This window comes from Populus alba, chromosome 4, assembly GCF_005239225.2.
Source record: "Populus alba chromosome 4, ASM523922v2, whole genome shotgun sequence".
NCBI classification, from domain to species: domain Eukaryota; kingdom Viridiplantae; phylum Streptophyta; class Magnoliopsida; order Malpighiales; family Salicaceae; genus Populus; species Populus alba.
Genome location: NC_133287.1, coordinates 15,882,938 through 15,897,463, shown reverse-complemented (window position 1 = coordinate 15,897,463; position 14,526 = coordinate 15,882,938). Strand labels below are relative to the sequence as shown.

Here is a 14,526-nt window from a genome sequence, read left to right as displayed (position 1 = left end):
TTTTTTATTTTTGAACGGTCGGTTTTAAAAATACAATCACTTCATTGTTATATTAATATATTAAAAGAAATAAACTCTTCTTTAAACTTGTTTAAATTATGAAAGTCAAGTGAAACTTCTCTTAATGATTCAATAAGAGAGGGGGGTGTTTTTTATACTATTCTAGATGTTAGGTTACGTTTTTGCCACGAGTTTCATTTCCTTCCAAGAACGACGACGAAGAGTTCTCCTAATTAAAGGAATATTATTTGCTGATGAATGGTGATGGACGGTAGTGTTGCAAAATAACAATATTTTTCATATGCGCAAAAAAATATTTATGTTTATGTTCGGTTTATCAAACTGCATAGAACCTGATAAGAATGGCATAAAGGCAGTTTGAGACTTTGATGAAGGTTTATTTTTTTAAAAATATTTTTATTTAAAAAATACATCAAAATAATATTTTGTTTTTATTTAATATTTGATATTAGCATATTAAAATGATCTAAAAACATATAAAAATATAATTTAAAATTAAAAAAAATTCAAAAACGATATTGGACCATAATGCTAAATAGGGCTATATTATCAAAACGCAGAAAGTAAAATTTTTCGACTATTTTATGGCTAAAGATGACTACTTGACTGATAAGTTTGTGCTAGTGAATAAAAGTGTCAAAATCAGGGCCTGAGTCAGATTTTGAATATCTAAAGATTTAACTATTTATGTAGTGGCTTCTACAGGGATAATGATTTTTGAGAACTCCTGAAAAAAATTAAACCCGATCCAACAATTGAATAAGAAGTTACAATATTTTTAAGTTATTATTTTAATTTGATATGATTAAACCTTTTTTGGAGCATAAACCTATCTTAATGGTCAATAAATATACATATGCTAAAATATTTATTTAATCTATCTAGAACAGATCATGGTAGATATATATTTATCTGCTTAGGATCGCCTATTGGGTGCATGCATGGTGGATTTCGTGGTCTTGCGCCATCTTTGTTCTGACAGAGCAAATAATTGTCGTCAAGGCGTATAATGTAAAGGATTATAAGATCGGACGAATACTTGAGAGACCTGAGAGAGCCACAACAGCAATTGAGTTTGATTTAGTAATCTCTATTCTTCAGCACATGCTATAGAACACGAATTACATTAACAGAGTGAAGCTTCTACAAGTCCCCCGGGTTTCATGTCATCAACACACTCATGTATGAAGCAGCAAGCCTTCAAGAGATTCATTTCAGAATCCTGTTGCACTGCTAACATGTTTTTAAGAATAAATGAAGGATCCTAGGAAGACATGATCATGGTTTAAGTTACTCTAGGAGCCTGCATAAACTACTTGATTACAGAAGCAAGAAAAGGGATATGAGCTGAGGTGCTCGACTAGAGCTAAATGAGCTTTACAGATAAAGAAACTGGCAGGAGTGATGATAACTCCTCAGTTTAAGCTTCAGCTTATTTATTGGGCAGAACTAACAAATATTCAAAGCTTTGTTCCTCTCATAATTTCTTGTTTAGAGTTTCAAGTCTAAACAGATAAATAAGATTTCTCCCGCCCAAATAATCAGTCTTTCCAAGCAGATCTCAAAATTCTAGTAAATATTAATACAAACCCTAACGCAAATCCAAATAAAAATTCAATCAGGCTACAAAACTCTCGCAAAGTACAAATATATAATGCTGCATTTAAAGCCTGTCCTGCTCATTCAGATTACAAGCTGTTTGTCATCGTCGCCGTCGTCGTCATACCCAACACCCAAGTTAAGACACTCCGGAAGCTGCAGCTGCAACGTACATGCCTGGGTCCTGATTTGGTGGCATAGCATATCCATATCCAGCATATCCCTGCCCTCCAAAATACCCCCCATGCCACTGATTACCATGATCCCCTCTCCACTGTCAAACCCACAATTGTTGTTCAAAAATCAATTTGTAAAGGAAAAAACAGTAGCTGGTGAACTCGGTAAATAGCAACAGCAACAACAACATGTGATGTTGAGAGAGATTTTTATTACAGCTATTACAAGACAACAAAATATTCGATTCTCAACTCAGAGATATAATTGAAGTAATAACACAAGAGAATAGGAAGCTGGAGGTAGGTAACACCATCCATGCAAATGTCCTTTAAGGAATTTAAATAAGAAATTGGTTTGAGTTGGAGCATGGAGGCATTTCTCCAGGTTTGCACATGCCATGCAGGGAAAGGATATATCTAATGCTATCCTATCAACAACCTAAACCATCATTCAAGCAGCAGCTCATCACCACATTCATAGCAGAAATCAAGTTACATGTCCTTAAAAAGAAGGGAGTGGAAGGGACTGGTCAGGTCCTAATAGTAAAATTAGACAGCCAAGGATAGAACTCCTTTGTACAGCAGATCAAGTCTATTTTATGTTGAAAAAACCTTACCTTACCTGCTTGTTTGCTGGAGTGCGACCCCAGGAAAGGCGAACTGTTTGCTTGCCAATTGTTGTTCCATTCAAACTCTGCAGTGCATCCTCAGCATTCTTTCTGTGATCAGAGATAGGAGAGTGGATCATTGCAGTTACAGAAATCAAAATAATCTGCTATTGTTATCTACCATCACAAAGACTTGAAACATCATTCCTGGTGATGACAACAATGTAAACAAAAAATCAGTCCAGCATGGAAACTCAGAAAAGGTTACCTCTGAGCGAATTGTACAAATGCACATCCTTTTCCAACTGGTATTTTCACAGAAACAACTTCACCGAATTGAGAAAACGGCTGCCTGAGATCCTCATCAGTGACATCAGAGTCGATTCCTCCCACAAATATCTGCCATGTTGCATGAATTAGGAAATTCACAGGATTGGATAAAATGTGTGCAGCACAATAGAACTAAACTCACAGTTGTATTGTTGGAGTCACCATCAGATTGTGATCCTTGGGCCATCGCACCATTTGATGCATGTCCACCAGCCAAAACTAAAGCTAATAAACAAAAATATAGATAACTTCATATTATAAACCAATCCCAGAGCATAAAACAAATGGAAGTCATCGCATTCATCAAATAGTCAGAAAGTTAAAGGAAACTGGCCTAGAAAGTTCATCATTAGAGAGCTACAAAATCAGAGAAATAAGAGTAATATCTTCAAAGAACAAACACCAACAGCGCACACAAAATAGCATGGTCCAACTTAGAAGCCCATGTCTATGGCAAAGTGATGCATAAAGCTTCAAGATAGAAGAAAATTTTCAAGAAAGGCTACCCATCCAAAACCCAATCTTTGCAAAGGCCATCATTCTTAAAACTTGAAACACTTCCATGCATGGTTCCACCTATTTTCCAATAAAAAAGGAGAAAATATTCGTAACATTATGTTTCAAAACAATCTGGTATTTTGCATCCTCTCAATGACAGCACCATGAAACCCAAAATTCATTGGAAAACCATAATGTCTAGTCATGTCCAAGAGATACAAATTTCAGGATGGAAGCAAGACGCTACTGTTACAAAGTGCCTCGGGAAACAAGCTACACACACACACACACAAAATAACAAAACTAAATGGTATGAGATTGATTCGCAAGGGACATTGTGAATATGGCTCATGCACAAGGAACAGCTGTTAACAGATTGTTTGTAAACATTGAACTCTAAGCATAATAATTAGTACAATGAGCAGGGCAGGGAAGCAATAAATCTTAAGATGCAATAAATGTAGAGCCTAAAACAATACAAAAGGAAAGGAAAGAAACGAAGAAAGAAACAGCCGAGTGAAAATTGCATGTTAAAAACTACTAGAAGAAGAAACACATCATGAGTATCTGGCTGTTTAACCAGAAGGTAAAAAACAAAGGAGCAAGGAATACAACCATCAAACTTCTAGTGAAATGAAAGATGATGATAAGGCATAGTGAAATTGTTTAAATCCCATTTCAACTCCAAACTCCAAACACTAATTGAACTAACCCAACCAAAATTAGAGCAGGGACTGCACATATTAGGTTATGGCCCCTGCACCTAGAGGAATTCTATTCTAACCACAAACACGTTTATGGCCCCTGATGACGAAGGATTCTACCAATAAACATCAAGCACGACATGTTCACATGCACCCAAGCATTCAGAATAAAGTTTCTTTTGAGGGACAAAATTGCACTTACGCAAACAATTGAAATACAATTTACAGCATGGTAATTAAACAAAACTAGATAAACACCAACCAAAATTAGCAACCAAATTGGAAAATTGCATGGGCACATGCATAAGCACACACCAATTTTTGACAGAATTGAAGACAAGTGAAAGCCATCAGATTTCAGGTCCCTAAAGCTAGAAGCATCATATCATACCTTGTGAAGAATACTGCTGTTGATATGCAGATGGCTTTTTAGGGGTCGCAACTCCTATCCGCATAGGCCTACTTGAGCAAAAGGCACCATTCATCTCCATCATGGCCCTTGTCTTCTCATTTTCATCACCAAACCTAACAAAACCATAACCTTTTGAACGGCCAGTATTAGAATCAATGACAACCTTTGCTCCCTTGACAGATGGATATTTTCCAGCAAAGGTTTCTTGCAACATTGAATCGGTCACATCTGCAGCCAAATCACCAACAAATATAGATAGATCAGAACCAGGATCTGCTCGCCTTTCACCAGCAAAACTTGCCCAGTTGAGACGAAAAGGTTGATCTGTATTTGGCATCATAGAGCCACTATAGCTCTGCAAGACTTTCTCAGCTGCAGCACGGGAATAAAACTCAACAAATCCATACCCTTCCAGTTGACCAGTTTGCTTATTGCGGATAATCTTTACAGATGAAACCTACAGATTTATTGACATCAGCATCAGAAAGTAGGAATACAATCATGGATTATTCAGATAAATTTTTGTTCAGATAAAAAAGGCTGCATAGAATCTTCTTGTGCAAAAACAACAGATTATTAGATGAAGCATCTTCAGCGATTGAAACTGAGTGTTCATCATGCAGTTAAAGACAGACCAATGCACAAAAAAACATGATGAATGCTAGACACTTCAGTCTTAAAGTAGCAATGGAAGTATTCAAACTAAGTTATAATCTCACCCCTGCTTTGCATGGGAGAGTAGAGTGCACTGCGTTCAAATTGAAATCTAAGTCACTTGAGCATCAGAGCAAATCCATCTCAGGGAATGGTTGATGCATGTCAATAATTACAAGAGATCAAGAAGATGAGTGCAAACTGAGAATAACAACATATCTCTTAAAGTTAATTCTTCTTTCACAAAAGAAAAGATTCTTTCCTCTATAATAGCCGAGGAAATTTCAATTCCTACTCCTGGTTCCATGTAAAAACAACAATGCAATAGTTAGTGCAGCACAAATCTGCAACTAGCATCTTCATATTTGGATTTATGCAATTTGAGGCGGATTCCCTCCATTTCTAAAAATATAAAGTAGACGTACTTTAATGCAACTTAGATTACAAAGCATTTTAAAAATTTAAAGCGTTTTTATATAATGTCAGATCACAAAACCAAATCAGATCAACAATCTCCAACATGATTTGATAAATTTAGTACATTTCAATTATGCTTTTAATGAAGCCGGTCTTTAAGTCATACTAATCAAGCCCACATCATTAATGAATTGATAATTTCAAAACAAAACAAGCTACTCTTCAACTTAAATCACCAGAAACAAAAGAAGTTAAAACAAAAAAGGCAATCTTTTTATCACTGAAATCCTGGAAAGTAACTAACTTTAAGCCCATATAAGATCTAAAACCTCGTATTCATTCAAAAAGAGAAAACAAAGAATAAATCCCATATACACCCACAAGCCAAATATAAATAAAAAGAAAAATAGACTGAAACAGCAAAAAGTCTAAATCTGTATACCTCTCCGGTATGAGAGAAGCAATTATGCAAGTAAGCCTCGTCCATCCAATGAAGCAAGTCACCAACCCATATAGTTTTAGCCTCCTCGTTAGATCCCTGTTGCTGTAGTTGTTTTTGCTGCTTTTGATGATACTGCTGCTGCTTATTTTGATACTGTTGGTGTTGGTGTTGTTGTTGTTGATAGTAAGCCATGTAATGGTGATGTTGTTGTTGAGGGTACATCATCATCTGCTGCTGCATCATCGCCATAGCAGCTGCTGGATACTGCATAGCTGCCATCCATTGTTGCTGCTGCATGTGTGGGACCCACTGTTGTTGTTGATGAGGATGTTGAGGTTGGTGTTGTGGAGATGGGTTCTGATCAGGACCGTTGCCTTGCTGCATCTTGATCTGAATATGATTAGTCAATCTCCCCCCTCTCCTCCTCCTCCTTCTTCCAGTACTACCACTACTCTCGAAGCAAGTAACCTTGTTTTTGTTTACTTTTGGAGAGACAGTCTGCGTGTGAAAGGAGAGGAGAGGAGAGACGAGGGAGGCTGAAAGAGGAAGAGAGAGGGTTGCGAAGTTTAGATTTAAAGGGAGGCGCTCCGTGGATCTATCTGCTTTGTAGTGCAACAGTGCGAGCGTGTGTTGTGTCCGTGTTGGGTTTTCTTTCCCTCTTCTGGGAAAGCCTCATGTTACAAGTTAGCCCCCCAATTATATAGAGAATTTTTATTGAGTCCCTGAAAGAAACACTTCGTATGTAAATAAAATAAAAGCGTAAGAACTTTCAATCTCTTACATTCCTTGTCACATCACTCTCTTCATAAAAACACCTTAAATTAGATTCTAATAATTTCAATTAATTTGAGTCTTTGGGACTTCCTTGAGAATAAAAACTATTGAGGGACTCAATTGAGGTACTGAATTAGTTTAGGGATTGATAATAGCCGGATGTTTGCCTTCTTTTCGTTGAGTTAGGGGTTTAAGGCCTCGGGTGCAACGATTGATCGCCGTCCATGACGTGTGGGACCCATTCACTGGTGGGCGCGTTTTGCTGACATGGACGGTTAGATGCAGCTTGTGAGATGGTGGCAATTTATTCTATTAGTTTGGTGAGCCGATTTTAATTTTTAAGTGAGGTAAAAGGGATGTATTTTTCTTTCATAGATCTGAAACTCTTGAACCAAAATGAGCAACTTGTAACACTTTAAGGATCATGTTTTTTTTAAAATAATTTTATTTTTAATTTTTATTATTTTTATATTAAAAACTATTAACTCGATAATTTTTTAAGATAAAAATATTTTTAAAAAGCAAATAAAAACAAAAGCTATGCCAAATACCCCTATTTATTTGCAAACATCTTTTTTTTTTTTTTTTACAAAAATACGAAGGTCTATTTGATTTCTTCTTCTTTTTTCAAAATATTGTGATAGTCTATTTGACTTAATCTTGCAATGCACTCCATATTTGATATTGACATGGTCAAATGCTTCATTGTATTATCACTAACAAGAGAAATCAATGTTAAGTCTAGTAGGAGCTGCGATGTTCGGAAAATTTATGAATAAATCGAGATGCACAATGAAACTAAAAATTAAAAAGAAATAAACCCAGTCTAGAACCTGTCTTTTATTTGTTTATGAATTTTTATCAGTATAAAATGGATAGAAGAGAGAGAGAATATCAAATTTAAAAAAATATAGATGTGATTGTTTTATAAAATAATTTTTATTTAATATATATTTAGATGAGAATAGTTTGTATTTTTTTTTGAATAAAAAACATGTTTTTTTAATTTTTAAAGATGTGATTTATATTTAAAAAGTATTGTATCTTTAAAAAAAAACCACTATATTTCTAAGTCAAAACATATTCGAAATGCATCAAAGTGATATTTTTTTATTTTTAAAAAATTATTTTTTATATTAGCATATTAAAATGATCTAAAAATACTAAAAAAAATTAATTTAAAATAAAATTAAAATTAAAATTTTTTAAAAAAATATTTTTAAAAAGCATTAACTCCTAAGTGAAACTTCTTAAATTTTGAGAAATTAAGAGGAGCTAATAATTGTACGAAATGGTTGGTGGACAAACCATAAAAGAAACAAACGGAACAGTTGTCGTGTCTCTGTTATGCTTTCCTTCCTGGACTGGAAACCTTTGACTTTCTAAAATGGCAGTCCGGTCAAAACGGGGCCGTGTGGGCTCTATCTTTCTTTTCGGTCAAACCTGAACAGGCCCGAGTGCGTGACTTTGAAGAGTTCTTTGTTCTTTCTTAGAACAGAAGCTATTAACAGAATCTAAGCATGGCCCAATGTACAAGGCAAATTTCATTTTCCTTTTGAGTTTCTATTTAGGGCATATTTATTTCTTTATTTTAATTTAAAAAAATTAATTTTTTTTCTTTCCCTAAATTAATTTCTTATATATATATTTTAAAATTATTTTGATATACCAAAATCAAGAATAAACTTTAAAAAATAAAAAAATATTATTTCAATACATTTGAATTTCTACATGAAACATGAAAAAATATTTTGAAAAAAAAAACACTATCACAATACCTAACAAGCTCTTGGTGCAAAGTGTTTTTTTAAAATATTTTTCACTTGAAAATATACTAAAATATTTTTTATTTTTTATTTTTAATATCAACACATTAAAATTATTTAAAAATATTAAAAAAATCAATTTTATAATTTTATAAGATAAGCAAAAATAAACAGTTACATTGACCTATAAGTGATGGCTTGACGTAATTTATGCTCACATGCTCATAAACTACAGAATCCAGGTAACATTCGGAAATTGGCAGAGGCCATACGACAAGGTAAGTTGTGCTATCAAATTTATGTGCAAGTGCGCCTGAGGAATTAAGGTTGAATTGTTTTTTTATAAAAAATTGAATTTTTCATTTTTTCTATTTTAAATTTTTTATCATTTTAATATAATAATGTTAAAAATAATTTTTTTAAAAATAAAAATATATATATTTTAATATATTACAAAACAAAAATTACTACCCTCCTCCTGCGTTAGAGGCTTACCCTAGCTTGTGCCGTCCAGTCCCGTTTTCTCTCGGTCCTTTCTTTTTTATATATCAGTTTTCACCTGATGATAACTAGAATAATTCAAAACAAAGTCAAAGTCCGGATTTTTTTATTTTTTTTTAAAAAAAAAAAAAAGGAGAGAGGAGAAAAGAAAAGAAAGAAAAATGTCATAGCTCATCCAGCCAGTGGGAAGCAGCAACACATCTGCTTCCTTAAGCAACCTGCGGGAACCATTTCACCTTAGGATCCTGCTTCTGCAGCATGATGCATGCCATTATAAGAAAACGAAAGTAGTAGAAAAAAAGGCAGGCAGAAAATATAACACCTACCTTGTTCCTTAATCTGCTTGAAAATTAAACACAGCTCAAACATCTAAATGTTCAGTATTTACAATCACCTTGAACGTCTCCACAGAGGTGCCCGGTGCCCCTCTGTCTGCAATCAAATAAAAACCACTTGACTGAACTGATCATACAACATAAGGAATGAACAAAAAATATTGAGCATCAAATTATACTTGTTAATAGATCATTCTACTTATACCCGTCTGCCTTCATAGGTAGTACAAACTATACCAACTTCTCCTCAAATCAGAAGATCGGTAGCCTTATGTATACTCTTGCCAAGAGATTCTACATGAAGATCTTCCGGTGGTTATGGTGTCTTTCTAGTCCGTATTAACACATTGATGCACAGACAAGAAGAAAAGGTAAGGTCAAACTGCAACTTACATTGCTTGACTTTAATACAAGAGTTCTCCCAAAGCGAAAAGATAAAAAAGAATAAATGGAATATTAAATTGGTGAGAAAAATGTTGGAATAAGAAATTGAGAAGTGTAATGCCCATGCTGCAGCCAAAATTGGAAAGCCAGCAGGCCCTGGTCCTGTAAGAAGTAGAGGAACGAGATGTTAGATGGTAGAGCATGCTATGCACATCGTTACAGTGGCTCTACTTTCAGTAGTCTCCACTTAGGAGGCTTTCATAGTGCGTTCCTTTCAGAGACTTCTGGACTTCGTCCCAGTTCTCAACATAGTTCAATAGGGATCCTTTGTGTATCTTTACTTGACGACTCTTAAGTTCTCTTCGTGGAACCTTTAGAAAATCTTGAACATCTAGTAATTTCTGCAGAGTAAAAGAGAAACTAGTTACTTTTTCTGTTTTGAATGTTTTTAGCCACATGGTAGAACCGAACCCACATTTAAGGGCACTGACCAGTAGAAAGGAGTTGTAAACAAAAGGTTCAAATAGTTCAGCTTACCGTGCGGTTCTTGACTACATCTTCATAGTAAAGAATAATGTGCCTTACACTCTTAAAGTACTCTAAGGCTTTGGCAGTTGTGTCTTCTACTTGCTTCAGACTGGGTATCAGCAAAGTTGTATTGATCAAGGACTTGTATTTCGCTAGTATCTCTGCCTGAGACCATCGGTTGTTGTAAGATAGCACACATAAAGAAACTTTGAGAGAGGAAGGGGCAGAGAGAGAGAATAACCTCACGAGGCGAATGAACATGGGACTTATGGGTTCCATTCAGTGGCTTCACATCTCGATCATAAGAATTTGCAAGTATCGAAATCATCCTGCGTAACAGATTTCTCCTGAAGAGAAAAATAGCTGAAACACCTCTGGTTTTGAAGTACTCCACTATTTCTTCATGGTGTCGCATCACACCCTACATCAATTGTTATGATGAAGAACGTGAGAAGTGCAACATGAGATAAAATAAAACTAAGAGTAGATAACCCATTATTAGCATACCAAATGCCCATGTAGCAAAATTTGAAGTTACAAGGTGCAAGCTTTTGGTAACATTACATATGCTAATAAATTTGTGAAACCTCTGTAAAGAAACCTATTATTTTGCTCATCACCTTGATAGAGCCTAGAAAGCAGCATAGTAACAGATCAATGCTGTTCAATCTTATCTGCTTCAAAACGTGTTACGAACTTGGATTTGGAACACAGCGTGATAACAGATAACTGTTGTTCAGGCTGAACTGCTCCAAAATGTGTTACAAATTATATTGTTGATCCTGTGTTTTAATATCGAATCAGTTCACAGATCAATAGAAGCTTCCATTTCCCACATTGAGAGGTTTTTTCAGGCAATACAAGCTGTTTCAATAAATGGTCCCATACTGCCTTTGAAAAGAGGCATTACACCTCAAAAAATTATAATAACTAATACTTAAAACAGCCTTCATACAGTAAAATAATAATAGCATACTTCCAGAAGCTTTAACCTGCATTCAGTAAGGGGGAAAGAGGGAGACAAGAAGGGAAACTTAAAGCTGCCTCAACTTTTCTGTCATTCAAAACTAAGAAGGGAAGTGGAAGTTGAAGGAAACTGTAGCATATGTATCAAGTTCATAAAAATTTCCTTCCAAAATAGGTGATATTTTAAGGAAATCTCAAAGCAAGTGAAATGCAAAAATTCAAGCAAAGGGTGCAATGTATTAACAACATTTTATCAAAAAACTTTTAGATTGAAACCAATGAGATACTGGATCGCTATCAAAATGCATTTTCTAGGTCTTAATGCACGGAGAAAATTATGGATGAGAAATTAGGAGGTAGTCACTACCACTTGCAATCCCATATTATAACTCCAAATTTTGTGAGAGGGCTCTCGTACATCTCTGCTAAGATGATGCTAGATGTTACTACTGTATGTAAGTGTCTGCTCTACCCACACATGTACTGAAATGAATGTTTTCCGCACTCATCTGGAACTAACACATACCGGTAATGAAAAATAGCAGGAAACCAACAAACATTTCAAGGATAGCACTTTCACCTGATTAAGCATCCACTTCAGGCCAACTGCCGCAGTACACTCATTCTTGGAAGCACTGCTTGACCAATCCAGATTATAAATTTTATCGAGAGTCTCTGTAATCGTCGAAACATTACTCCTCCTAACTTTAACCGAGAAAATCTCTCCATTTGAGCTTATGTTAGTATGATTATTTAACAATGTCTCAAACCATCCACTCCCAGATCTCTGCATCGATAGAATAGCAAAATACCGCACAGGATTGCACTTGCATTCAGCCCTACAACGCACCAAAAAAATCCCATCACTAATAAAGCCCACGCAAAACCCAAATTCAGCGTGCTGGCATATAAGTCTTACCTGCTATAAGTTTTTGGCCGTGGGTAGTGCACATAAGGGATTTCCCAAGGTTCAATATTAGGTTCCGGACATGGCCTTTCAATCACTTCAACATTTAAAAATCCAGGATTTGTTCGAATGCCAATTTGCTTAAGACAAATTGAACACATATACACACCACAAACCATCGCAAACACCAAAACAACCATCCTTAACGCTAATGGCGACTTCTTAGGAGCCTTTATAATAAAAGAATCCTGCCATTCATAGATTAATTCGCAAATTACCTACACATTAGAAATTCACTAAAAAACCACAGTTTATTGCATCAAGAATTTAATAACCAACTCTGATTTAGCTCTATAACTGATGCCAACATGGGTAAAGGTATAAATAAAGAAAAAACAAGAGATGGGTATTAATGGAAACGTCAAAGTAAAAGCTTGAGAGCGATTTTTCTTTTGTTTTTTTTGATCTAGTAAAGCTATAGTTACTATCGAAAGAAAGTAACCCTTTTTATCTCATTCTACAATTTAATTAAGAAATTATATAAAAGCTGGGCCTTGCTTTGCTTCTATGCTAAGGCAAATAAAAAGAAGCAAAATCCACAAAGACAGGAAGATCATAATGTTAAATAAACAAAGCCCAGATCCTAAAAACATCACAAGAACACATTTTATATTACTTATATAATATACGACAGAAAATTTTTAAAAAAAAAAAAAGGAGAAGAGAAAGAACCTTGGAGAAGAAGAAGCAGAGATCGTCAGCCATGAGGCCTTTTTTTTTTATTGAGAGATCAAAAGGGAAGAAGAGGAACTAAAGGTATTTGGCAGCAGCTTTCTTCCTTCTTAATTTTTTTCAAAATCCAGCTAGAGCAAGAAAAGGAAAAGGAAAGGATTACGGGCTTTTTCTCGTGAAGAACACAATGATCATTGTATGTTATTTTTTATATCTAAAAAGGAGTTATTATTTATTATTTCTACGGATTTGGATTTGGATTTAACAAAGATTTTCCTGTAATCTGAAATGCAAGCGTGATGATTGTTGTTAACTGAAATTGGCAAAATGTTCACGAAGCTAGTTTTGTTAAGGAAATGGTGACTCATTTTCGATTTGATTTAGTTTTTATTAAAAAATAATAATTAAATTAAATTTAAATAAAAAACTGAAACTAAATTAAAATTGATTTCGACTAATTAATTTTAGTTCAGTTTTTTTTTAAAAAAATCAATTTAAACCAATTTAATTCGATTTTTTTTAGTTTAGCTAAATTTTGTTTTATTTTTTTATTTGAATTCAATTTATTTTTTTCAGTTTTAAATTTATAAAATTAAAACTAAATAGAACTGGTTAGTTTTTAAAAAAATTTTTTAATTAATTTAATGAATTTTTTTATGATTTAATTTTTTTAATTTTTTTTCTCACATCGTAAATAATGAAATTTGCTGGGTTGATTAATTTAAACAAGACAGGTGGGTGTGGGATTAGGCTTTTTGACTTGTGTAGTGTGGACCTTTGCTTTGAAAATAATTCGGTAAAGAATCTTACTTCAATCATTCCGGAGAAAAGGAACTGAAGATCTGGAAGGAGAAATCTTCTTTGTTTATCTTTTCGTTTTTTTTTTATTATTATTTTACTCGATCCACTTTCCATACAAACAAAGTTTTAAAGACAACACTTGAGTGTTTAGCCCACAAAGCTTGTCTTTACGAAATCCTCAAGAGTATCAGCCTGTCACCCCCGCGGTGCCTTACCTGCCTACTGGACTTGCAGGATGTTCAGTGGGCCCGGGAAATAGTCGTGGTGCGCGTAAGCTGGCCCGGACACCCCGGGTTTACCAAAAAAAAAAAAAAAGTTTTAAAGACAACAGAAAATATTAAGAATCATTTTGATTCTATCGATATATAAGGATGTTATTTAATTGCAGCATGTCTTACGTGTGAAGGGTTTTTTTTCTCATTTATTTTCATGGGTTAACTTTCATTGTATTGTTTATTTTTATATTTTAAAAAAAAATTAATTTTTTTAAAAAAATATTTTTTATATATTTTTTCATATCATTTTGATATGCTAATATTAAAAATATTTTTTTAAAAATAAAAAAAAATATTATTTTGATGCATTTCTAAGTGAAAAATACTTTTAAAAACAACTGCTACCACGCTTTTATATACAATTATAATCTACAGAGCATGGTATACATGCTACATTGCTATGAATTTGTGTTTGAGTTGGAAGAATTGAAATAATTGCTTAGGTTGAATTTAGGGTTTATGGTAAATTTAAAGTTTTTTGAATTAATATTAAATCAGTTAAGAATATCATCAATTAGAGTTGATTTGATATATTTGAATATGAGAAAAAAATTAAATTAATTATGAATTAATTATATAAATTAGTTATTCTGTTGTGTTTAATTGATGTTAAGTTTTCGAATTAAGAATTTTGTGTGTATTATTGGAATCAACTAATAATGTAATTAATTACGCTTGATGATTTATGAAAGGAAG

At 33.9% G+C, this 14,526-nt stretch overlaps 2 protein-coding genes across 9 annotated transcripts; both read right to left on the bottom strand.

Annotated features, from left to right (window-relative positions):
* Positions 1 to 1,405: 1,405 nt before the first annotated feature.
* LOC118050700 (polyadenylate-binding protein RBP47) lies at positions 1,406 to 6,440 on the bottom strand. The gene is made up of 6 exons (XM_035061125.2): positions 5,862 to 6,440; positions 4,328 to 4,805; positions 2,877 to 2,959; positions 2,673 to 2,803; positions 2,419 to 2,515; positions 1,406 to 1,894 (listed from the first exon to the last, which is right to left on the bottom strand). Exons 1-6 carry the CDS (start codon positions 6,243 to 6,245, stop codon positions 1,760 to 1,762), a joined length of 1,308 nt encoding a protein of 435 aa, XP_034917016.1. The 5' UTR covers positions 6,246 to 6,440; the 3' UTR covers positions 1,406 to 1,759.
* A 2,584-nt stretch (positions 6,441 to 9,024) lies between these two features.
* Positions 9,025 to 13,084, bottom strand: LOC118050699 (uncharacterized). Of its 8 annotated transcripts, XR_012169606.1 has the most exons (9): positions 12,755 to 13,084; positions 12,035 to 12,270; positions 11,696 to 11,954; positions 10,391 to 10,570; positions 10,159 to 10,314; positions 9,631 to 10,022; positions 9,443 to 9,531; positions 9,229 to 9,334; positions 9,025 to 9,153 (listed from the first exon to the last, which is right to left on the bottom strand). XR_012169606.1 is itself a non-coding variant. In XM_073408537.1 (6 exons), the coding sequence occupies exons 1-6, from the start codon at positions 12,785 to 12,787 to the stop codon at positions 9,855 to 9,857; spliced, it is 1,032 nt and encodes a 343-aa protein (XP_073264638.1). In that variant the 5' UTR covers positions 12,788 to 13,084; the 3' UTR covers positions 9,025 to 9,854. The 8 variants fall into 8 exon arrangements, 1 of the variants encoding a protein (XP_073264638.1); XR_012169602.1 differs by having other exon boundaries at positions 9,443 to 10,022; XR_012169604.1 differs by having other exon boundaries at positions 9,025 to 9,120; positions 9,443 to 10,022.
* Positions 13,085 to 14,526: the final 1,442 nt, after the last annotated feature.

Coding starts and splice junctions, on each gene's coding strand:
- LOC118050700 (XM_035061125.2), bottom strand. CDS start 6,245: ATGCAGCAAGGCAACGGTCCTGATCAGAACCCATCTCCACAACACCAA. Junction 2,804..2,876: donor GTGACTCCAACAATACAACT/GTGAGTTTAGTT, acceptor GCAACATGGCAG/ATATTTGTGGGAGGAATCGA. Junction 2,516..2,672: donor TTTGTACAATTCGCTCAGAG/GTAACCTTTTCT, acceptor CTCTGATCACAG/AAAGAATGCTGAGGATGCAC.
- LOC118050699 (XM_073408537.1), bottom strand. CDS start 12,787: ATGGCTGACGATCTCTGCTTCTTCTTCTCCAAG. Junction 11,955..12,034: donor CGGCCAAAAACTTATAGCAG/GTAAGACTTATA, acceptor GGTGCGTTGTAG/GGCTGAATGCAAGTGCAATC. Junction 10,023..10,158: donor ATGTAGTCAAGAACCGCACG/GTAAGCTGAACT, acceptor TTTACTCTGCAG/AAATTACTAGATGTTCAAGA.